General features: G+C 40.3%; 1 protein-coding gene across 7 annotated transcripts in view; it reads right to left on the bottom strand.

The window, feature by feature from the left end:
* Positions 1-19,757, bottom strand: part of NCOA6 (nuclear receptor coactivator 6) — a 38,421-nt gene continuing 18,664 nt past the window's right edge. For all 7 annotated transcript variants that reach the window (XM_081194839.1, XM_081194840.1, XM_081194838.1 and 4 more), the window contains 8 exons: positions 19,325-19,471; positions 17,255-18,374; positions 7,812-7,933; positions 4,494-7,463; positions 3,440-3,493; positions 2,238-2,277; positions 1,242-1,390; positions 1-631 (listed from right to left, as the gene is read on the bottom strand). In XM_081194839.1, the coding sequence (XP_081050965.1) occupies positions 585-631; positions 1,242-1,390; positions 2,238-2,277; positions 3,440-3,493; positions 4,494-7,463; positions 7,812-7,933; positions 17,255-18,374; positions 19,325-19,471 (4,649 nt within the window). In that variant the 3' untranslated portion in view covers positions 1-584. The remainder of the gene's footprint in view (positions 632-1,241; positions 1,391-2,237; positions 2,278-3,439; positions 3,494-4,493; positions 7,464-7,811; positions 7,934-17,254; positions 18,375-19,324; positions 19,472-19,757) is intronic.

Here is a 19,757-nt window from a genome sequence, read left to right as displayed (position 1 = left end):
TATAGATCGATGACATTTATTTAGAGCACTAGGTAATCCACATTTCACAAACTCTCTCATTTTTTCCACTGGTCCTTTTCTACAACAAATACATCAAGCCTACCATATAATAAAACTATTTACATTTCCAAGATTGGGCCATATATAACCCTTTTAACTGCTATTCACATACAGTACTTGACCAACAGCACAATACATCATTTTTATATCTAAAAAAAACATGACAACCCTGTACTCTAGTTTCTCCTATGAAAAGTGAAAACGTAGATAAAAATTTACAATTATCTCCTCAGATTCTTTACAACACGCTAAATCTAGTGTGCTATGTATAGACTTTATAAAACCAGAGAATTTAACAAATAACCTGATTCCCCCAACTCATCATTTAGTCTTCAGAAAAAAGAAACTTTGCATTTACTGGGAACAGGATCATAGTAAAATTAATTACTGTACAGAATTTTAGAGTTTTTGTTTAGTTTTTGTTTGTTTTTTTCGTTTTTATATATAGTGAGAAATCACAGCTCAGAACTGCTATCGGTAAAAAAATTCACACATTTACAAGCCTTGAATATCCACTCAGTACTTCATTTGGATTTTCTTCTTTTTGACTGCATAACACTTGCATTTGTTTCTGTTGGGGGGTGAAAGCAGTTTGGAAGATTATTAATTAAACAAATAAAAAATAAACTAGAGGGAGAAGGGGATCATGCTGTATTAACCATACTAATATTTTCTGTTTTAAGGTCTGTCCAGTCAGTCTACTAAGTTCTCAGAAAATGGTCTTACACTTGCCTCACAGGTGGACCGGCCCTGTCTGGAGGGCACCAGGCTGGGGAACACCTGATGGAACAGCACAGTTTGCTTTCATGTATACTGATGTCTACAGACAAGCATGAACAGTATAAGTAAATTCATTCATCTGCAAAACCAATTTTGCAGAGAGAGGCAAGGTTTTGTCTTCTGCCTTTCATATTTTAGAGTGAAAATATCTTCTAATCCTTAAATATTCCATCTATTTAAGATTTGCAAAGTGACTTTTCAAGCTATTTGCTGTGTTAATGGGCACTGCATATAATATTTTAGAAGACCTTCAGAATGGAAAAGAGAAAGGTAAAAAAACAATAAAACTGGATGCAATAAAATTGTTTCCTTTTCATTCCTAGTTCTATAATTTTGACACCTCATTAAATTAACTCTAAGCCAAAGGGAACATACTGGGTGAGAACAACTGAGCATCTTACCTTTTGCAGTGCTGGATGCTGATGCTGGTCTGGAGGACCTCTTGCGCTGCCCATTCTCTACAGTCTCCTGCACTGCTGAAGATTCCTCTGTCCTTGAATTTCTTCTGCTCGGAGTTTTAGCCTTTTCGCAGCTCTCCTTCGGCTCATTTCTGATAAAAGTGATACAAGAGCTGTGTGTTAACATACAATTCATGGTACAAGAAACACAGGAAGATAGCCTTGCAACATCAGCACTAACGTTTCTTGCTTTGTATGCTTCGAGAAATATTAGTAGGTGACAATACAAGGAACCAAGAACAGAGCTACTTTTATAAATAAAAACATAGGTCCGGTCATTTGAACATATGGAACACAGTGCCGGGACTAGTGTCCAGAAACTACATTCCTCTTCAAAATGAAGGGATGTCAAGTATCATTATTTGGAAGCAAAATGCTCTTGCCACAGAAAAGCCAGGCAAGATGCATTTTGGTCTTTTGAGAAAGGAACCAAAGGGGGAACGTTCAGCCCTTAGTCCTAGATGTTTTGGTCCAGTCTAGGGGAAGACTCTATAGTTCAGTACATTTGACTGAAAGGTATAATTATGAGTGTTAGGCTATTTAACAGAATGGGTTCTATCTAGCTAAATTTTACTCGTAGACCTACTGAAATTAATGAACCTAAAAAAGGAATGCTTATTAACTTGAATGGATCTGCTCTGCGTAGGACTAACGTTGGATACAATTAGCACACCCTGGGAAGATGCATTCTTGCTTTCATAGGAGCCCTAACCTATGTCACTAACTGAAATAAATGCAGGGTGCTAAATTAGGTTCACATGCAAGTCTTTGCAGGAATCAGCCACCAGTTTGCACTTTTCCTCTGTGTTAGGCAGATTTCTCTAAGGCCAAGGAGAGAGAAATTACATAACACTTTAAAGTTATGTAATACACATTTCTACATAAACCAAGAACAGAAATTACTTCTCTTTTACTATCATTCCATAGTGAATTACTTACGTAACCAGGCCAGAAATAATTGCAGAATTTGATTCCAGTTCTGAAACAGATAAATGGAGGGGTTACTCTCCTGCTGAAGCTTATAGAAAAGAAAAGAAAATGGGTATCATTAAGAAATCTAACTGCTACTCTGAGAATAAGTGATAGGTATAATACTAGCAATATTTCATCATGACAAATCTAAGTAGACATTAGTAGCCTCATCATGTATCACATAAGTCTTGATCTAAGGAAATGGAGGTCACTTCAGACTTCAATGGGCCTGATATGCACAATTCACCAGATCATCTTTGCAACACTTCTGCCCCTACCAACTCCCATTCCCTGTCTAAGTAAGTGCTATAAACCAAGCAGAGATCAGATGAAGTGCAACCCTGTCAACTTTTAATCAAAGTGTAGTACAGTAAGCCTGCAACTTATACAGGGGTTACGTTCCGGGGATCATACCTAAAGCCAAAATCATGTATAGTATAGTCAAAACCCATTGGGTTCAAGGGGAGGTGGGACTGCCAAAGTCATTTTTCCTGAAACCCCACTCCCTTCCTGATTTTTTTAATTTTTATTTTTGCCCCGCACTTAAAGCTGAATGTGCACTAGTTAAATGTGTGTTAAGCTGACTAGAATACATTTACCTACTTTTAAAGAAAAGAAAGCATGCTTTCAACTTGTAATGATTTATCACTGTTACATTTAGCTTTGAATTTTGAGTATAACTGTGATGTCCATATTGCTAGATGCTGCCAGTTTTATTATGGAGCTTGATCACTTGAGATGAGATCAGATAGTGTTCCCCAGATCATCCTCTGAAGAACAGAATGCCTATCGCTCCTCACCCCAAACAGCAGACATAACCAGCTTAATTCAGGTTTTTCTTTACCTTGTGATAAACTGCTTCTAATCTCATCCCCATAACTCCTAAATTTATTGTTCATTTTAAAATAATTTGTGCATAAACAATCCAAAACTAATACAGCTGCAAACTATTGCAGTACACTTCCTTTGCTCTGACCAGTGTCAAAACTGTGTCCATGTGATACATTATTTTTGAACTCTTCAGTGTAATACTGTGACTACATACAGTATTTCTTCCAATATAAATTAAAACTCCATCTTGCAGATAACATAAAATACAGGGAAGAGTTTTATGCACATATATATTTCCCTATAAACATATATGCTATTTAGTCTAAGGGAAAACATACCTGTTCTTTGAACACTACTTTCTGGTGTTGCAATTGGAGTCTGGGATAAAGAGGCTGAAACAAGATAGATAAGAAGCTACCAATGCACTTTTCAGTCTTAAGAAATACAAACAAGGAATACAAGTATCTGGAAAATACAGACTGCTCTGTATCACACTGCAAGATATGAATGCCCCCAAAGTGGAAAACCCTATGCTAAGCAGAAAACTAAAGGTATATCATTGATAGCCCCAAGGTATGCCATAAGTCAAGGAGACAAAAGTATCTGAAAACAATGAAACAACCCCCCCCCCAAAGCATTTAAGGCCTTCTTAGTATCTTGTTTAAGCAATGGGGGGGGGGGAAAACTATTGTATAAACATGGATGCTATGGAATGCCAATTCTATGCACTGATTTCACTTTGATCCATTATTATAGTGTTTGGTTTATTTACAAAATTTAGTATAAAAGCAGACATTTTCAATATCCCCAGTATATATGGAACATTTGGATTAGCTTTTTTCTTATGTAACTTTGTTCATCAGAGGTATGTATTTTCAAATACTCATCACATTATTTTACTTGTTACAGAGGACAAATAAACCTGAGACAAGTGAGAAACCAGAGGAATCAGAGGCATTATATAAAGATCTTTCCACTATGCTGCAGAAGCAATAAATTTGGAAGGCTCTCAGATTACACTCTAGAACAGAATTCATCATTTGAATAGTGTTGTTCAATAAGTTATTCAAATGCTATTGCACTGCTATCATTACTAACGCTCAATCTTTGATCAGAGGGATTTGCAATACTTTGACTAAAATGCTTTTTAAAGCAATGTTTAAATATTGTAGGTATTGTTACATTTAACTTGAGAAACAGAGCTTATTGTAAGAGATTCCTTCTTCCAATTGTTCCAGTTCTACTGTTCTAGGCCTCAACACAACACACTCACATGTCCACACACAACTCCCTCCTCGTCACCATGACCCATCCTTAATTCATATTTGCAGAATTGGATTTTTGGCGACAGAGTGAATGGAATAACAGCCCAATATGTTTATGAGTACATACCCTTATTCTGTGGCGATTCATGATGGTCTTCTGTTTTCTCATCTTCTGGTCCAATCCCAACCTGCTCCGCAGGTAAACTGCAGGTGTTACCATTAGTGCTTGGAATTGTGGTTAGGATGTCAGAGATCACTGGAGTGGTTACAACTGAAAGAACGTTAGTGGAAGGAGTGCTACCTGGTAAGCTTAGAGATACAGAGGCAGAAACAGCGGCAGTAGTACTAGCACTTAAATGGCCAGTTCCGGAAGTGCTTTGTTTCAAAAGAGTGGGACCCGGAGAGGCCACCATATTGTCTTCTAGTTCTACTGGTAACTGTTCCATTTCCAGACTGTTGATGATTGAAATGTCTTGTCCTTGACCTTCCACTTCTCTTTCCACACCGTATTGATCATCCCCTTTGTCAACTGAGTCTGTGACTTTCTTGCATGCTTTTGTCAGCAAAAACTGACCAATTCTGTCCACCTTCCCTTTTCCCTTTGTAGATGAAACTGGACTTCGTCTGTTGACAGAAGATCCAGGGCTCTGATCACCAGATGGGGAGACCACAGCTCCAGGCTGTGAGGTTGCTTCAGCATTAGAGTCAGATGTTGACGTCTGAGAACTTAACTCCTCTGGGTTGAAATCTTTGACTTGCTGAATGGAAGGATGCGGAGAAGTGCTTGAAGGAGCCATTAATGAGGGAGAAGGAAGCTGAATAGGAGATGGCAATGAATTAATAACCACTGGCCGACTTGTTGGTATACTTGAGATAGGAGTATTAGAAGACGAGCAAGGAGGAGCAGGCCCTGATGAGAATTTTATATTCTGGGACAAATGCAAAGGGCCAACAACTGCAACAGACTGTGGTATTAAACTAGAATTAGAAGTCATTGGGGTTGCAGGAATTGTACTTGGCTGGGATCCTTTCATAACCTGAATTATTGAGGATGAATTTATAAAAACTGGCGTAATGAACTGAGGCCGAGCATTGGACTGAACTGTGGTTTGTCCTTCAGAAGCAATAACTTTATTGCCAACACTAGGCATGGTGACGACAGCAGGCATTAATGTAGACTGTAGATGAGAGGGCAATGATGCAGGCGTGTTAGATGATGATGTAATAGGGTTGGAAGTTACAAATACTGTTATCTGATTGGGTGGGAGTGATGTAGAAATAGAAGCAGAGCTAACAGGCCTCTGTATTACTGGAGAAATATTCTGGGAAACACTTGAATTTATGTCACCCAGATCTTGTTGCACTTGAGTTGAACAGGCTTCAGTATTTGCAGGTAAACTTAGGGAACAGACAGAGTCTTTACTAGAAGGAGGATCCTGTTGGGGAGGAGGAATGGCAGCAATCTTTTTGAATTCCTCTGCATAAGTCACTGGTGGAGGCACTTCAAGGCTAGGGAGACCAGGAGGTTTAATGGTAACATTAGGAGCCCCAGAATTGTCAAGAAGTTGACTTAAGGATGTTGGTGCCTCCCGCATAGCTGGAGAGATAAGATTCTTGTTTTCTTCCAGACTGGGAAGCTTGTTAGATTCTATGGGAGGGACCTCCCTCTTCTGTTGCTCTTCATGGACCAGTATTTTAATTTCTTGACTGGGAACGCCTTTCAGCTCAATGTTGCGCTGATCTTTGTTCACTGGGGCAACCTGCATATTCTGGCACACACTCTCTTGAGGGGCACTAAAGCCATCTTTATTATCCTCAGGAATACCACTCATGACTGATACAGGGATTGCAGGATTCTGGGCAGCTATCATACCATTATTCTGAAAACTTCCAGGCGTAGGCATTTGCAAAGAGGCTGGACCGACCATCATACTTCTTTGTAAATCTATGTTTTGCATGAGCCCTGGATTCTGCTGAGATGTCAAACCTAACTTGGTTGCTTTTGAGTTCTGCCTCCCAGGGCTTGGTGTTGTTTTCCTACTGGATCCAGGGCTGGACCTTCTGCTGTTACTTGGACTGGCTCGCTTTGCTCCACAAGCATTGGTTTGCTTTCCTGAATTAATAGCCATGGAGTCCAACTTATGTGCTTGTGGTGAAACAAAACTCGATTGGCTATTCATTGCAAGATTTGAGGGTGCTTGCCCAATAGCCTTCAAAGTGGTTGGATTAAGACCCTGCTGATCAAATCCTCTATTAAGATGGGGCCTGGGAGGCAAAGGAATATTAATCTGAGGAGGAAAGAGGCCTGCAATAGAAGCATTGAGCCTCTCTGGAGATAAACTTATTTCTGATGGCTCTGTGCTTGGTGGACGGTTATTGGGAGTTTGCGGATAGTATGGTCTTGGACTTGCCCTGTTTGGAGTTTTGGGTCTTGATGTTTGTGATGTGGTAGGAACATTCTGAAAATGATGCGGGTGAGGGCCAGTAAGAGAATTAGACTGCTGCTGAGGGCTTGTACCTTGAGGAGCTGACATTGGAGAAGGTCCAGGTTTTGGCCCTGCCATCATTAACTGGTTCTGTGAAACTACTAAGTGGGGTGCTATATTATTTTGAGGCCCAGATGCTAAAGGGACTTCAGGCCCATTTCCTTCTGAAACAGAGGGCACTGATGAAACTTCTCCCAGTGGAGAGCTGGTTGGATTCTGTGCATTATCTGGGTAAACCATCTTTCGTGCACTGTTCACAAGAGGCTGGTTGTTTGGCATTGGGATCCTTTGCTTGTCAGGAGATGGAGGCACAGAACCAGGACCTTGAAGATTAACCATCACCGACATGTTGCCCCCCTGCTGCATTGACATTCTTTGTGAGTCTACATTCAGAGGGCCTCTAGGTTGATGGACACCTTGGGAAACAGGAAGCCTGACAGATTTAGGGTCTTGCTGCATCATGAGCATCATCATCATCTGTTGCTGCTGGGACTGTGTCTGTTGAGATGTGGGTGGCTGCTGCTGCTGCTGCTGCTGCTGTTGTCCATGCTGCAAAAGCTGAGGAGGTATTTGCTGAAGAGCTCTTTGTTCCATTGGCTGGGCTGTGTAGCCTATAGAGATAAATAGAAACATTCTTGTATCAAAAATCTGCAAGATGTCACTAAAACTGGCCTCTTTTGTATTGTCTAGTTATGGCAAATATGGAATGCAAGTTGTGATACCGGATAACAATGTAATGTTTGTTTTGTGGGGGAAAACAATAAAATAAGTTTGAAGTGGGTGAAGGTATGCTACATGGACCCGATTAACTAACATGTGATGCAGTCTCTGTCAGTGTACATACAAGTAGTAGGAATACCAAATTTAGGTTCAGTCTTAATAAGCAATGAATGAAGCACAGTAAACGATACTATTGTATATAAAGAGTACATTAAAAATAATGAAAACATGTTCATCACCTGGTGGCCTGTTTGTGAAGTCCGAAAGCTTATGTCCAGTGTTATCCAAATTTATACCTTGCTCTCCTGGTAATGGTGGCTGATCTGACTCTTCAAGGCCTGCTGGGCGTGGTTCTGAAGCACTAAAGACAGAAATGCGTATGACTAATGCAGTTTGAGTTCTTTTTTTTTAAAAAAAAGAAAACAAGCTGAAATTCATTACATTACACAACGGGGGAAGAATAGCACATTCATGGCATTTCTCTTATACCATACTTTTGATATTATAGCCAGCTGTGTGTAACCAGGGGCGGACTTTGGCTGAATATTTATTTGGTGCCTTCCCCACTCTTTCCTTCCATTCTGTGCATGTTCTCAAGTGCACTACACATAGTGGGAACTCAAGTGCCGCCTCGCCTCAGTGCCCTGTGTAGAGGAGTCACCTGCAGCACCCTAAATATGTTGATGGTGTAACATACAACCACCTCTGGACACAATTAGTATTAACAACCAAGGTCACTGCTTGTTTTGTTCATTAGTTTAAGGCAGAGTTGTTTTTCAGCCCTAGATCTCAAAATACCTATATCAGGTAAGAAGCAAAAAGGACTGTTTATCTACCTTGTAGCAACCTTTGCTCAGGATTCCCTTCAAGCCTCAACCATGTCTCCCGTTTTTAGGCCAAAGCACAAAAAATGTAATGCAGAATATGGCAAAAGCCTGCCCAAGTTTATTCAGAAGCAACTTCCAACATGTTCAATGGTGCTTACGCCCTGGTAAATGTGTTTTGGATTGCAGCCATAGTTGCTCAGGTGAAGCAGGGAGGCTGATACCCCTTCAAATTAGAATTACTGAAAGCTGGTTATCTTTAAGAACCTTCCATCATGAGACAAATGACAATGATAAAAATATTTGGTTATCAAATATGACTGAAGCAGACTCTGGACTAGAATCACCAAGTTTAGTCAGTCTTGAATCAGAAAATGGTCCATCTCGGCTAATATTGCCTATGAAGCCAGCAGCTGTCCAGTTTCAGGCAGAAACGTTTGGTGTTTTCCAGTTCTGCAACCCATGAGCATTTAAGATAGCTTTAAGCAATCCTTGGGTCCCTAGATGATGTTGGGACTACCATTCCGATCGTCTCTGCCCCTTGGCAATGCTGAGTGGATTCGACAGGCATTTAGTTAAACATAAGGGGACTCAAGGTTAGATAAGGCTGCTTTTAAGAGATGTCAGATAAAGATAATAGACCTGGCACCTTGAAAAAACACAAGCTCTATCCACTGAGCTGTGGATCTTCCCTTTGAAGGCCACTCACCACATATGAAGCTGTTATTTTTAGATTTGGGAGTGAAGTAAAAATACACACAACAGAATGACTGTAAGGCAGCCATCTCCTGCCTTGTTCACTACAGCAATACAGTTTCCAACCCAGTGTGATACAGCCTGCATAGGACATGATTAGTTTTTCCCAATTAGACTTTAAAAGCCAGTGAGACAGAACCACTGATATAGCCTTTGATCCAGGGGAAGGGTGAGGCCTGAGAATTCCCCACCTCTCACCACCAAATTTCCTGTTCACTCTAATCACTGCCTATTTCTCTGCAAATAAAATAGCTGCTGTTGAGCCCTGCCTCTCCGCAAACTGATCACAAGCCCTTTGATGTGGCAACAGGGATGTTGACTCGCATGTCAATGTTACACGTTACAAGCTTTCTGTAAATTTCACTTTTAGCGTGTCTAATAAGAGAGGTAGCTCATGTATCCCCAACTTTCTACATCCTTTGTATCTCTGCTTTAGAACTAGGAAATTGGATAAAGAAGTTACCCATGGAAGTTACAATTGAGAAGTCTTATCTCTATGGACAACTTCCCTCCTCATTTCATGCAAAATACAAAAAAAAGTGGGGGGAAAACCAGGAAATTTGTTATAGCAAGAAAAATGCTGAGCAGTTCTAGAGTAAACACAATTATTGAGGGTGGCATATACTCTATGTCTTTTATACTCCTGCAACCTTGGAAATCAGTGGTAGAGATTAGCACTGCAATCCCTGCTTGATACTAGCCCCAAAATTTCACATAAATGACTACCCCAAGGCATGTGGAGGGACTAAGAGGAAGTGGTTTCAAAAGGAAAACCAGCTGAACCCCATTGAGAATGAACAGAGTTATCAGGCACTCTGTGACATCCAAACACAACTGCATAGAAATCTGCCCCATTTCCATATCCACCACAGATTCTTCCAGAGTGCCACTATTTTCAATCACATACTGACTGGGAAATTTAGGTTACACAATTAAAGTGAATATAGAGTTCTGCACAACAAACCTGCTTTCTCACCCCCAAAACTGAACTTTCTGCAATAAGGAAAGTGATGGGAAAATGCACTGGGAATTGAGCGATAACATTTGCTTGACATAACAGTATCTAACCTCCCTACCTGGGCTGGCCCAGGATGTTTTGCTCCTTGAGGCAAAACTGAATTTGCCACCTGGCTCTTCCTCCTCCTCTGCCACCCCCTACGCTGAATGCAGTGGGGGAGTAAAAGGAGGCTGGAGAGGAATAGGTGGTGGCACACTGCAGTGGCACGCTCCTTGGAGGTCAGAACTGCTGCCTGAGGCAACTGCTTCACCTCATCTCATGGGTGGGTCGACCCTGCTCCCTGCAAACAAATCAGAATGAATGCTCAGTAGACAATTCTGAAACATGGGATAATCCAGGGCTAGCAAATGCAGTGACCACTAGATGCTGTGGGCTAAAACACCTATCAGCCTTAGCCAATTGTTGCAGTCCAAAATGAGTACCATGTAGGCTATCCATGCATTAATAAATGTAACAGAAATGTACTGCCAGTTCTACATGAATTTATTGGATATAGTATCTTCCAAGTTTAAACCTGAACAAAATAAAGTATTTGTCTCAAAGGAAGGTTCCAGGAGACTAACCATATTAGTCTGCTGTAGCAGAGATTATAAACAGCCTTACTACACCAAAAGAGAGGCTCTTATATTGCACCATCACAGTATTTTATAAGCTGTTGGGAGCAAGTGTTTCTTCATCATGCCTCTGATGAAGTAATACTCTCGCTTGCGAAAACTCCTGCTGCAATCTATTAGTTTTTTAAAATGCTTATTCACATATCATTTCCAGAAGCAAACAAAGCACAATACAAACATGAGATGTTTTAAGGTGTTGTTAGATTTAAAAGCAAGCATGGGTGCCAATCTCTCAGCACAAGAGACTTGCACTTGTGCAACAGGACTTTTTTGCTCTCCTGCCTCTCGCACTTGGCACCACACTCCCCCAATATTTATTTGAGGATTGAGAGACCTTCCAGAACACATGGGAATGCAGAGCCATGGGGAAGCAGACATGCTGTCATGTGAGTGATGTTAGATGTGACCCAATGGATATTTTGTTTTGTCTTCCCCAAATTCCCTGCCCTAACATTAACTGCAATGCTCACCTGTCCAAATTCCACATGGCTGTCAAGCATGTGCCCTCTGAAAACTGAATCTCAGTACTCTTTGCAACTTTGCATCACACTGGGGCTGGCATTCACTCACATTTATGCAGAGTTTGAAATGAATACACCTAATTTAGTCATGGTTTAGTTTCAATGAGTCAACTCTGAATGAAAAAATATTTGAGTATTACCCCATATCTTTAAGGCTACTGTGCTGGACAACGTTCCTTGCTTTTTCACATTTAATCTGCCCTAATCCTTATGGGATGTGACTAACAATGCTCAAGAAAAAAATTTGCTCACACAATGGGACTTCTCCTTCCTCTCCCCACATGCACATCCTAAATCTGCTCCACAGGGTCCCCTAACCCACTGAATCAGATTTTGAGGGTGTGCAAGGGGCTGAAGGAAGGAAAGCAAGGGGAAGTTCTGTTGCACACATGGAAGTCTGTTTCATGAATGGCTATAACCCTATACCTTTAATGAACTCTAGGGTTTTTGCCCATGGATTTCTATACTGTCAGTGTCCTAAAATCACACACTTGCAAAAATACACTTAAGTAACTTATTTGTGGTTAAAACTGGACATCAAACCTGCTCTACTGTTCTATCTCTTACCATCTCAGTAATACATAAATGCATTCTCCTTTCATTATTAGTGGGCTATACATCGGACATTTTTGGTCATGGCTTAGGATTTGTTTAAAAAACGAAGGAAGACATGCCTAATCAGTACATAGCCATGTGATCTTACTGAAACTTAACCTTGCTGGGTTTGAGGTTGCTTTAAAAAATGAAAGTGGCAGAAAGCCCTTTGATTATATGGATTGGCAAAAGGACAGGGATAGAAAAGGTCTAGAAGACAGGGTATGTCCATAATTTTCTTTTCCGAAGTCAGGAGGAAGAGTTAGTAAAAAGTTAGTGCCTCCATAAAACTCTTTGGCTAACATTTTTTTTGCTGAAGAAATCCTAAGCAGGGTGAAAAGGGAGAAGGGTGCAGAATTAGATAGAAGTGGGTGTGCTGTATTTGCTAGTAAAATTAGTTTCTTCACATGCACACCATCCTATATCAACTGTCATCATACACTGAAACATACTGGTTGAGATATTCTCTCTCTTACTCTTACACTTTCCTCTAGTGATTTTTCCCACTACTTCTGCCATACTCACCAAACAGAAAGTTGGCCAGCGGGGTGGGGATGGGGCACTTTCACTTTACATTTACCTATGTATATATCTGCACCATGTTTCCCGTAGTAGAAATCGCAGCCAGGTTTCTGACCAAATGGAAAAGTTTTGTTCTGGTAGTTTTCCTCCACAATCTAAAACACACTATTGACTTCTTCGGAAACATTAAACAAATAAAATAAAAAAGGGATCATATGCTTCAAAATAGGTTTTTTAACTTTAAAACTAATTTAATCTCAATTCTGTGTATGGTAAGAACTCCAGTGAGTGTGCTATCTTCTGTTCAGGTATATTTAAGTGTGGAAAGTACTAGGAACTGTAAATTGTCAGCAGCTTTATACAAATGCTCTGGCTTTCACCTGTATCCACACAATCTCTTTTTCTGCCACCACCAAAATCATTGCCAATGAATTCCAGGGGGGTTTTTTTTGGGGGGGGGGAGGGGATCAAATTAAATTCAGAACGAAGTGTGAAAATTTAACTTTATTCAAGTTTATGACCTCTTCTTTCGTTGCTCAGATCTTGTTGGGGTCACTCTCCGATTCTCTGTTGTCTCCCTCTCAGCCATTGTTCCCAGAAGCAGTAGAACCAATTCTGGACTGAAACCCATTAGGAGAGTAGGTGTAAGTTGCATGGCTGGCAGTAGAGGCTGTGTGTGCCTATATAAACGTGTGGTTTATATAGGAATGTGGAGCAACTTGCTTGCTTATTTTTTTCAGTAATGTTTTACTTCGCTTCAAGTGTGAGTGTTATATTTATTTATCTTATAGTATTTCATCTGAAGCAGGTACAGTGGTGGTGGGAGAAATTTCGTTCCCCAAACAGCTATATTTTTTGCCACTAATAGTCACTGTGCTACCCTCTCCAAAATCCAGAATACATGAAGGCTCCTTTTAGGGGAAGAACAGGATATATATTTAATAAACAAACAAACTTATCTTAAAAACTCAGAGACCTCTGACTGTTTTCTCATTCTGATTATGCTTATGTTGAAAGGGCAACATACAACCTCTGAGATAATTGTTCAAATGTTGTCAAACTTGCTTATTTCAGGGAAACATTTGTGCATCTACAAAAGCAAACCTATCCAATAAGCTTCAGCAAGCAATCTCATCTACTGTTGCCATTACCAGTTTGCAAAGAGAGGCACAAAGCACTACAGCTGTTAACACCCACAAATATATGCTCTAATGCTCTCATGATATATCGAAAATTCCAGTGTACCAGTGAAATAAGAAAGCAGAATTAGGAGACCCAGAATGTTAACAATCAGTTATAAGGGGATGGGTTTCTTGGTTTAATGCATATTAATCAATAAATGAACTGCACAGAAGTCTCAACTGGAAGGAGAAATCACTCTGGAAGTTTCTTACTCCATCAACTGTACTTCTTTACCTCCAACAACATCATATCTCTGATGCCTGCCACAGATTATTGCTCTTTATCAAGTTATTTTAATAATCTCAATTACTTGTACCAGATTTTCCTTTTGTCTCAGAATCTACAAACTGCTAATCAATTCCCTCCAGATAACTGTTTTGCTATGTTCTGCTTCAAACAAGTTTCCTAAAGAAGTGAAAAAGCTTGATAAGCTACTTTTGTATTTCCACCCAGAGAGAAAGAACTTACACGACTGTTACATATATGCTACGCTAATTTCATTAGCACAGCGTATTAGCAATTAGCAACAGGATATTAAAAGTACACAATTTCCGTATTGTTTACTATAAGCTTGATCCAGTACTTTCACATTGGCACTCACCTACGCTAGACTGCTACATGAAATAGGAGGCCTGTGCATACCTTTCATATCTTTAGTGACTAAAACACCTGCTTTTGCAGCTCATCTGCAATTGGGGTTTTTCTTGAGTGCAGTGATACCCATAAAATACTGAGATTGGCCTGTGGACTGAAGGTTCCTCACCCCTGCCTTAAGTCTATTCTTCTGCTGTGCTCCTATTCAGTCAAGGAACATGAGCTGCAAGTTTGCATTCTGTGATTAAGCAGAAGGGACGGATAGGGGATATGGGAAATGCATACAGAGGTCTCTGAGTGATATCTTAACATAGCTATGTAAGAAGAAGTGCAACTTACATTGTTCTTGTGATGTCATTCTTGAGAAAGCAATAGAATGATTCCTTCCTGTGCTATAAGGTTTAGAAAGGCCTACAGCCATCCAAACCATACTATACAATACAATACAATACAATACAAGCCTCTAAGTTTAACACATCACTGACTTTAGACTCTCTTTTCAATAGCTACAGAGAATAAATGTCAGGAACATCATTAGTTGCATAAGGAAACTTTACAAAATCAAGCTCTTTGCACAACAAAGACAGCTCTCCCCTCCATGTTCTTCAGCTTATTCCCTTTCCTGACCCCCAACTAAACACAATCTACACTAGAGGCTAACTTGAAAAATATTTGTAATCTATTTGGAAGTTTAAGTTGTACTGACATCACATAGCTGGGGACCCGTCTAGGTCAAGTACCTAATTTCTCATTGTTTGCCCCACAGTTTGCACAGTAAGAGCAATAATACTAGTGTATCTTACAAGTGCACCAAGGTTTAGCAATACACAAAGCACTTCAAACACTGGAAGTTGCTGAGTGTTAGGGTGTTTTAGAAGGAGTCTGAAGGCGATAGAAGTTTGTAAAAGCCACAGTCAACTTAAAAGTCAGACAGCAGACAACAGTGTTATGATCACATGAATGGCTGTATTCATTGCCTATATTGCAACAGACTAAGCTAGCCTACCCCAACCAAGTCCCTTTCAACTGTTTTGGCTTACAGACTATGCCGGCTTGGACTAATGGCAGCTGTAATCCAATACAGTTGTAGAGTACAAAGTTGGGGAAGGCTTGACTGTTTGACTATGGTCAAAATCTCAGAGGTCCATGTGGCCTTGTGGACTTACAAGATACAGTGGTGCCTCGCAAGACGAAATTAATTCGTTCCGCGAGTTTTTTCGTCTAGCGAATCTTTCGTCTTGCGAAGCACGGTGTCGGAAAAGTTTTGGAAAAGCTTCAAAAATCACCAAAAAGCTCAAAAAAGGCTACCACACCGCATTCTATGAGTTGCTCCTCGAAGTCAAGTCGCAACTGTATTAACGGTGTTAAGAAAAAGGAAACAAACTTGCAAAAAACGCAAGACGTTTTCGTCTTGCGAAGCAAGCCCATAGAGAAATTCGTCTTGCGAAGCAGCTCAAAAACCGCAAAACCCTTTCGTCTAGCGAGTTTTTCGTCTTGCGATGCATTCATCTTGCGGTGCACCACTGTACATTTAAAGATTGATGCTGTGAATTTCTCTGCCACCCATGAAAAAGCCACGTGACCATCACCCATTTATAAAAACAGGCAACCTTGCTGTTTTTTCAAGTCATAACAACAGAATTCAGAAAATAGTATCTTTTCTTATAATTGTGTCTTTTCCTATTAATGTGTTATAATGAAAAGCCATACACTGCAATCTATTATTATATTCTGAAAATCTAAATGTATGTTCTCAATTTTTAATGACTGATACTTTCTATCACGACATTTTTCATTACATGTAGTAAGGTAGAAAAGTGAACTATGGAACTGTGGCCTACTAAGCACTGCACACAGGAAATCACGTGACTAGGGCATCCACAGATACAGAGGAAAAATGCTGTTGAAATTAGGAAATTTGTGAAAATCCTGACTCACAAATTCACTCCTTTGTGCAGAGGCAGGTAGCACAATCCTGAGACCCACTTAAATGCCCTATGGCCTACTGTAAGTAGAATATTTCTGGGACAGCTACCATACAATTCAACACATTGTATGGAATGAGCATTTTGTTGTAGGAATTACTCTAATACTGGAATACTGTCTCCACTGAACAAATCCACTCATGAACATGTTAGTGTTATGTAACCAATTGTGAAAATGAGGTTTCATTATTTGTGTTACAATCTAGACACTTTGTTTTTATATAGTTCTACCTATTGTAGTAACAGGACAACAGTCATTTCTCCCATCAATGACCCAGCAAGTGTCATCAAGTGGTAGGCAAGGCTGAAGGCCTCCTTCCCATTAGCACTGTGGCTTTCATGTGGCCTGGTCAGGCAATTTTTTTCCAGGTCAAATAGACAAGGAAATAGTATACTATTTATCAATACAAGCATATTTTCTGGCCTGCAAAAAGGTGTGAAACACCATGGTAAGTGACGGGGAAAGGAGAGCTGGTATGTGCACTTAAGGAGAGAGGAGTGGGAGCAAAGTTAAGAGAGAGTACTAGCTGGCTGTGATCCAATTGCGTCTGGGGCATTTTGGCAGCAATGTCCATAGGCACAGCCCCATACAAAAACTCCTCTTCCTATAGCCAGCCCTGATTTCTCATCATTCTGTAGACTGCACTGAAAGCCTCAGCAGTGACAAGCACACTATGTAGTAGCATGTCTGAAAGTGCTCTTCAATCACTTATTGTGCCTATAATTCAACTAAAAACCTGTCACTGAGGTTTCTTTCTGGTGCTGCTTTTCTGAGTTACTTCTACATCAGCCCTATTTTTTAAAAAAGAGTTTTCACCTGAAGAGTGACAACACTTGGGGTTCTAACTTAACAACTAACACAAACACAGAATGAATTGTTGGTAAAGTTACTTCTTTAATTATCTTCTCTTTATTTCTGCATGGGATGGAGGTGTAAATTGCAAAACTGGCATTGCTTTGTGAATTATAAATATTTACTTAAAAGAACTGCTAGCAAATGCAAACCTTATGTTCAACTGAAATAGAAACAAACTTGGTTCGGTTGTGTAGGAAACAAAAATGTTAAACCTACTTAATTTGTTCTACTTGCTGATTATTTTTCTTCTTCCTTGGAGGTTTCTTCTTCTTGGGTTTATTGGCATTTTGATTGTTCGGTTTGCTGTTCACACCAAAATGTCCTGCAGATATATCACTTTGCAGCAAGTTTACCAACAAAGGGCTTGTTATTGTGACATCCTTGTTGACAGGAAAACCTGGGTTTTGTCCACAGGAAATCTGATTCCCATTTTGAGCTCCACTAAAAGGAGTACTAAAAGGCATCCCATGCCCAGCAAAATGGCTCCCTGGTGTATTGTTGTTTCCCTGCATCCCTTGCAAGTGGGGAGGCACCATGTTTCCTTGTTGCATAGAAACATCAGGTAGCATTTGTGTCAAGTTCACATCACTGTTTGTAGTAGTGGTGGTATCACCCAGTTGCTGAGACATGTGAGGGTTAGTTCCTGTGGGTCTCAGAACTTGTCCTTGAATCCCCATAACCTGAGAAGGATTGCTGTTCACAGGGCCTTGCTGGGCCATCATCTGTCCTGTGAATTGCACCATGTTTCCCTGCATATTGGGGGTTGGTCCTCTCATTATTTGAGCTGGCCCCGTCATAACATTGGACTGGCTTTGAGCACCGAATGGCTGCTTATTTCCTTGCATCTGATTGGTCATCATCTGCTCCATCATTGAATTTTGCTGCAGCAACACCTGGCCTTGCGGTCCCATCATCTGATTATGTGCAGCCATCATCTGTTGGCCTTGCTGGGGAATCATCTGCTTGGGTGGTGTCATCCTTTGTTGTGATGGACCAAGATTTTGGTTCTGAGATGCGACCATCATCTGGCCCTGTGGCATGAGCTGAGCTCGAGAAAGTATCATCTGGTTTTGAGGATTTAGAGATCCCTGAGGCTGAATGTTCACCATCTGTCCTTGGGAGGACACTATTTGTTGGTGCATCCCCATTAGCTGAGATTGTGGTCCTTGTGGAGGCTGTCCCTGCATGTTGCCCATATTAACTTGTGGAACTCCACTGGTACCTGTCTGCTGGTTGCTCATATTTCCATGAAGACCCATTAGGTTGGTCTGCATCATATTTGATGGGCCATGTTGAACTTGCATCTGATTCTGAGGAGGACCATTTCCTTGACCACCTTAAAAATTTTAATAGTTCAGGTTAGACAATTGTAAACTGAATTGGTATAAGAGCATGTAAATTAATAAACTAGTCCAGAAAATTTTCTCTGTGTTTAACATTTACAATACTGTACTATCAAAATTCCAATATTTGAAACATGGTCTGAAAGTATTTGTGAATGTTGGAAATCCTAAGAATTATTCTCTAACAGCATTTCTGCCAATCATACATGATCAGAACATGCAAAAGAAAGAGGTAACAGATCAGTGGTGGACTAGGACAGGGGGGCAAAGCAAATAGAAGTTAACAGCATAATATATTATTCAACAGAGTCATATTTAGAATCTTTTACTGAAAGGCAAATAGGGTTTCTTAATGTTTCTAGGGCATTGTCTATGAACAAAAATCTTTTTTACAAAAGGGTGAAAGGTTCTAATTGGTCTTCCCAGTGTTTCTCTCTCTAAACCCAAGGCCTCTATTGCACCCACTTTACCTAAGACAGCTGTTTACTGTCTCCACAACAGCAAATAGAAGAAGGTCATTTTTCAAAATGGCACTAAATTCATTGCACTATCCTTTCAGATAAACTTAATTTTTGATGTTGACAGTTCTGTGTCATTTAACACAGCAGTCACGTTTCTACACATACAAAAATTACTACTATTGAAAATACAACATCATTTGCCAAGTAATGTGGATTGTATCTAATGATGGCTTTGTGCTTCCCCACTACCACGCCCAAAAAATTTCCCTTTAAGGTTAGCGGCCACTCAAGATTGGATATGGCATAAAGTGCTATAATTAGTATGGGGGATTGGCAAAAACTGAGTGTGTCACCTTGTACTAGGAGAAGCAGTTCAGCTACTCCTAAACCACCGCTGGATACAACACTGTATTGTCATTTAGAGTGAGCTTCCATAAATGAGAAAAGCAGACCAATAATCTATTAAAATTCAGCTACCAGACCTGTGTGCTGCACGCTCTGACTTGTTTGCAATTGGGGTGTTCCACTATTTGCAGGTGTCCCTGGTGTTGTAGAAGGCACCTGACTTTGCATGAAGTTCTGATTTGCCTGTCCTGCAGGAAAGCCAGGTGGGAGACGCTTGGGCATTCCTGGACAGAAAAATAACTTTGTTTATTAATTGCATTGTATATTAACATTGATTAATATATCCTTATCATGATACAGTTAAGAGGAGAATAAAGCAGGAAAAATGGGGGGGGGGGCTATGTTCCACCCTCCAGCCCCAGCAGCCTTAATAAGTGAGCAGCAGCCAGAAGAAATGGAGTGGGGTGGTCTTGTCTTTTGACTCTATGTATGCAAAGGTTTTTTTGGATAAGGGTGTTAATAGTTACTACTATTACAGTGGAACCTTGACTTGCGGACATAATCTGTCCT

Source organism: Podarcis bocagei (assembly GCF_964188305.1).
Source record: "Podarcis bocagei genome assembly, chromosome: 5".
Lineage (NCBI taxonomy): Eukaryota > Metazoa > Chordata > Lepidosauria > Squamata > Lacertidae > Podarcis > Podarcis bocagei.
Note: the sequence above shows the minus strand (reverse complement) of the source record. Positions and strands in the feature narration are given on the sequence as shown.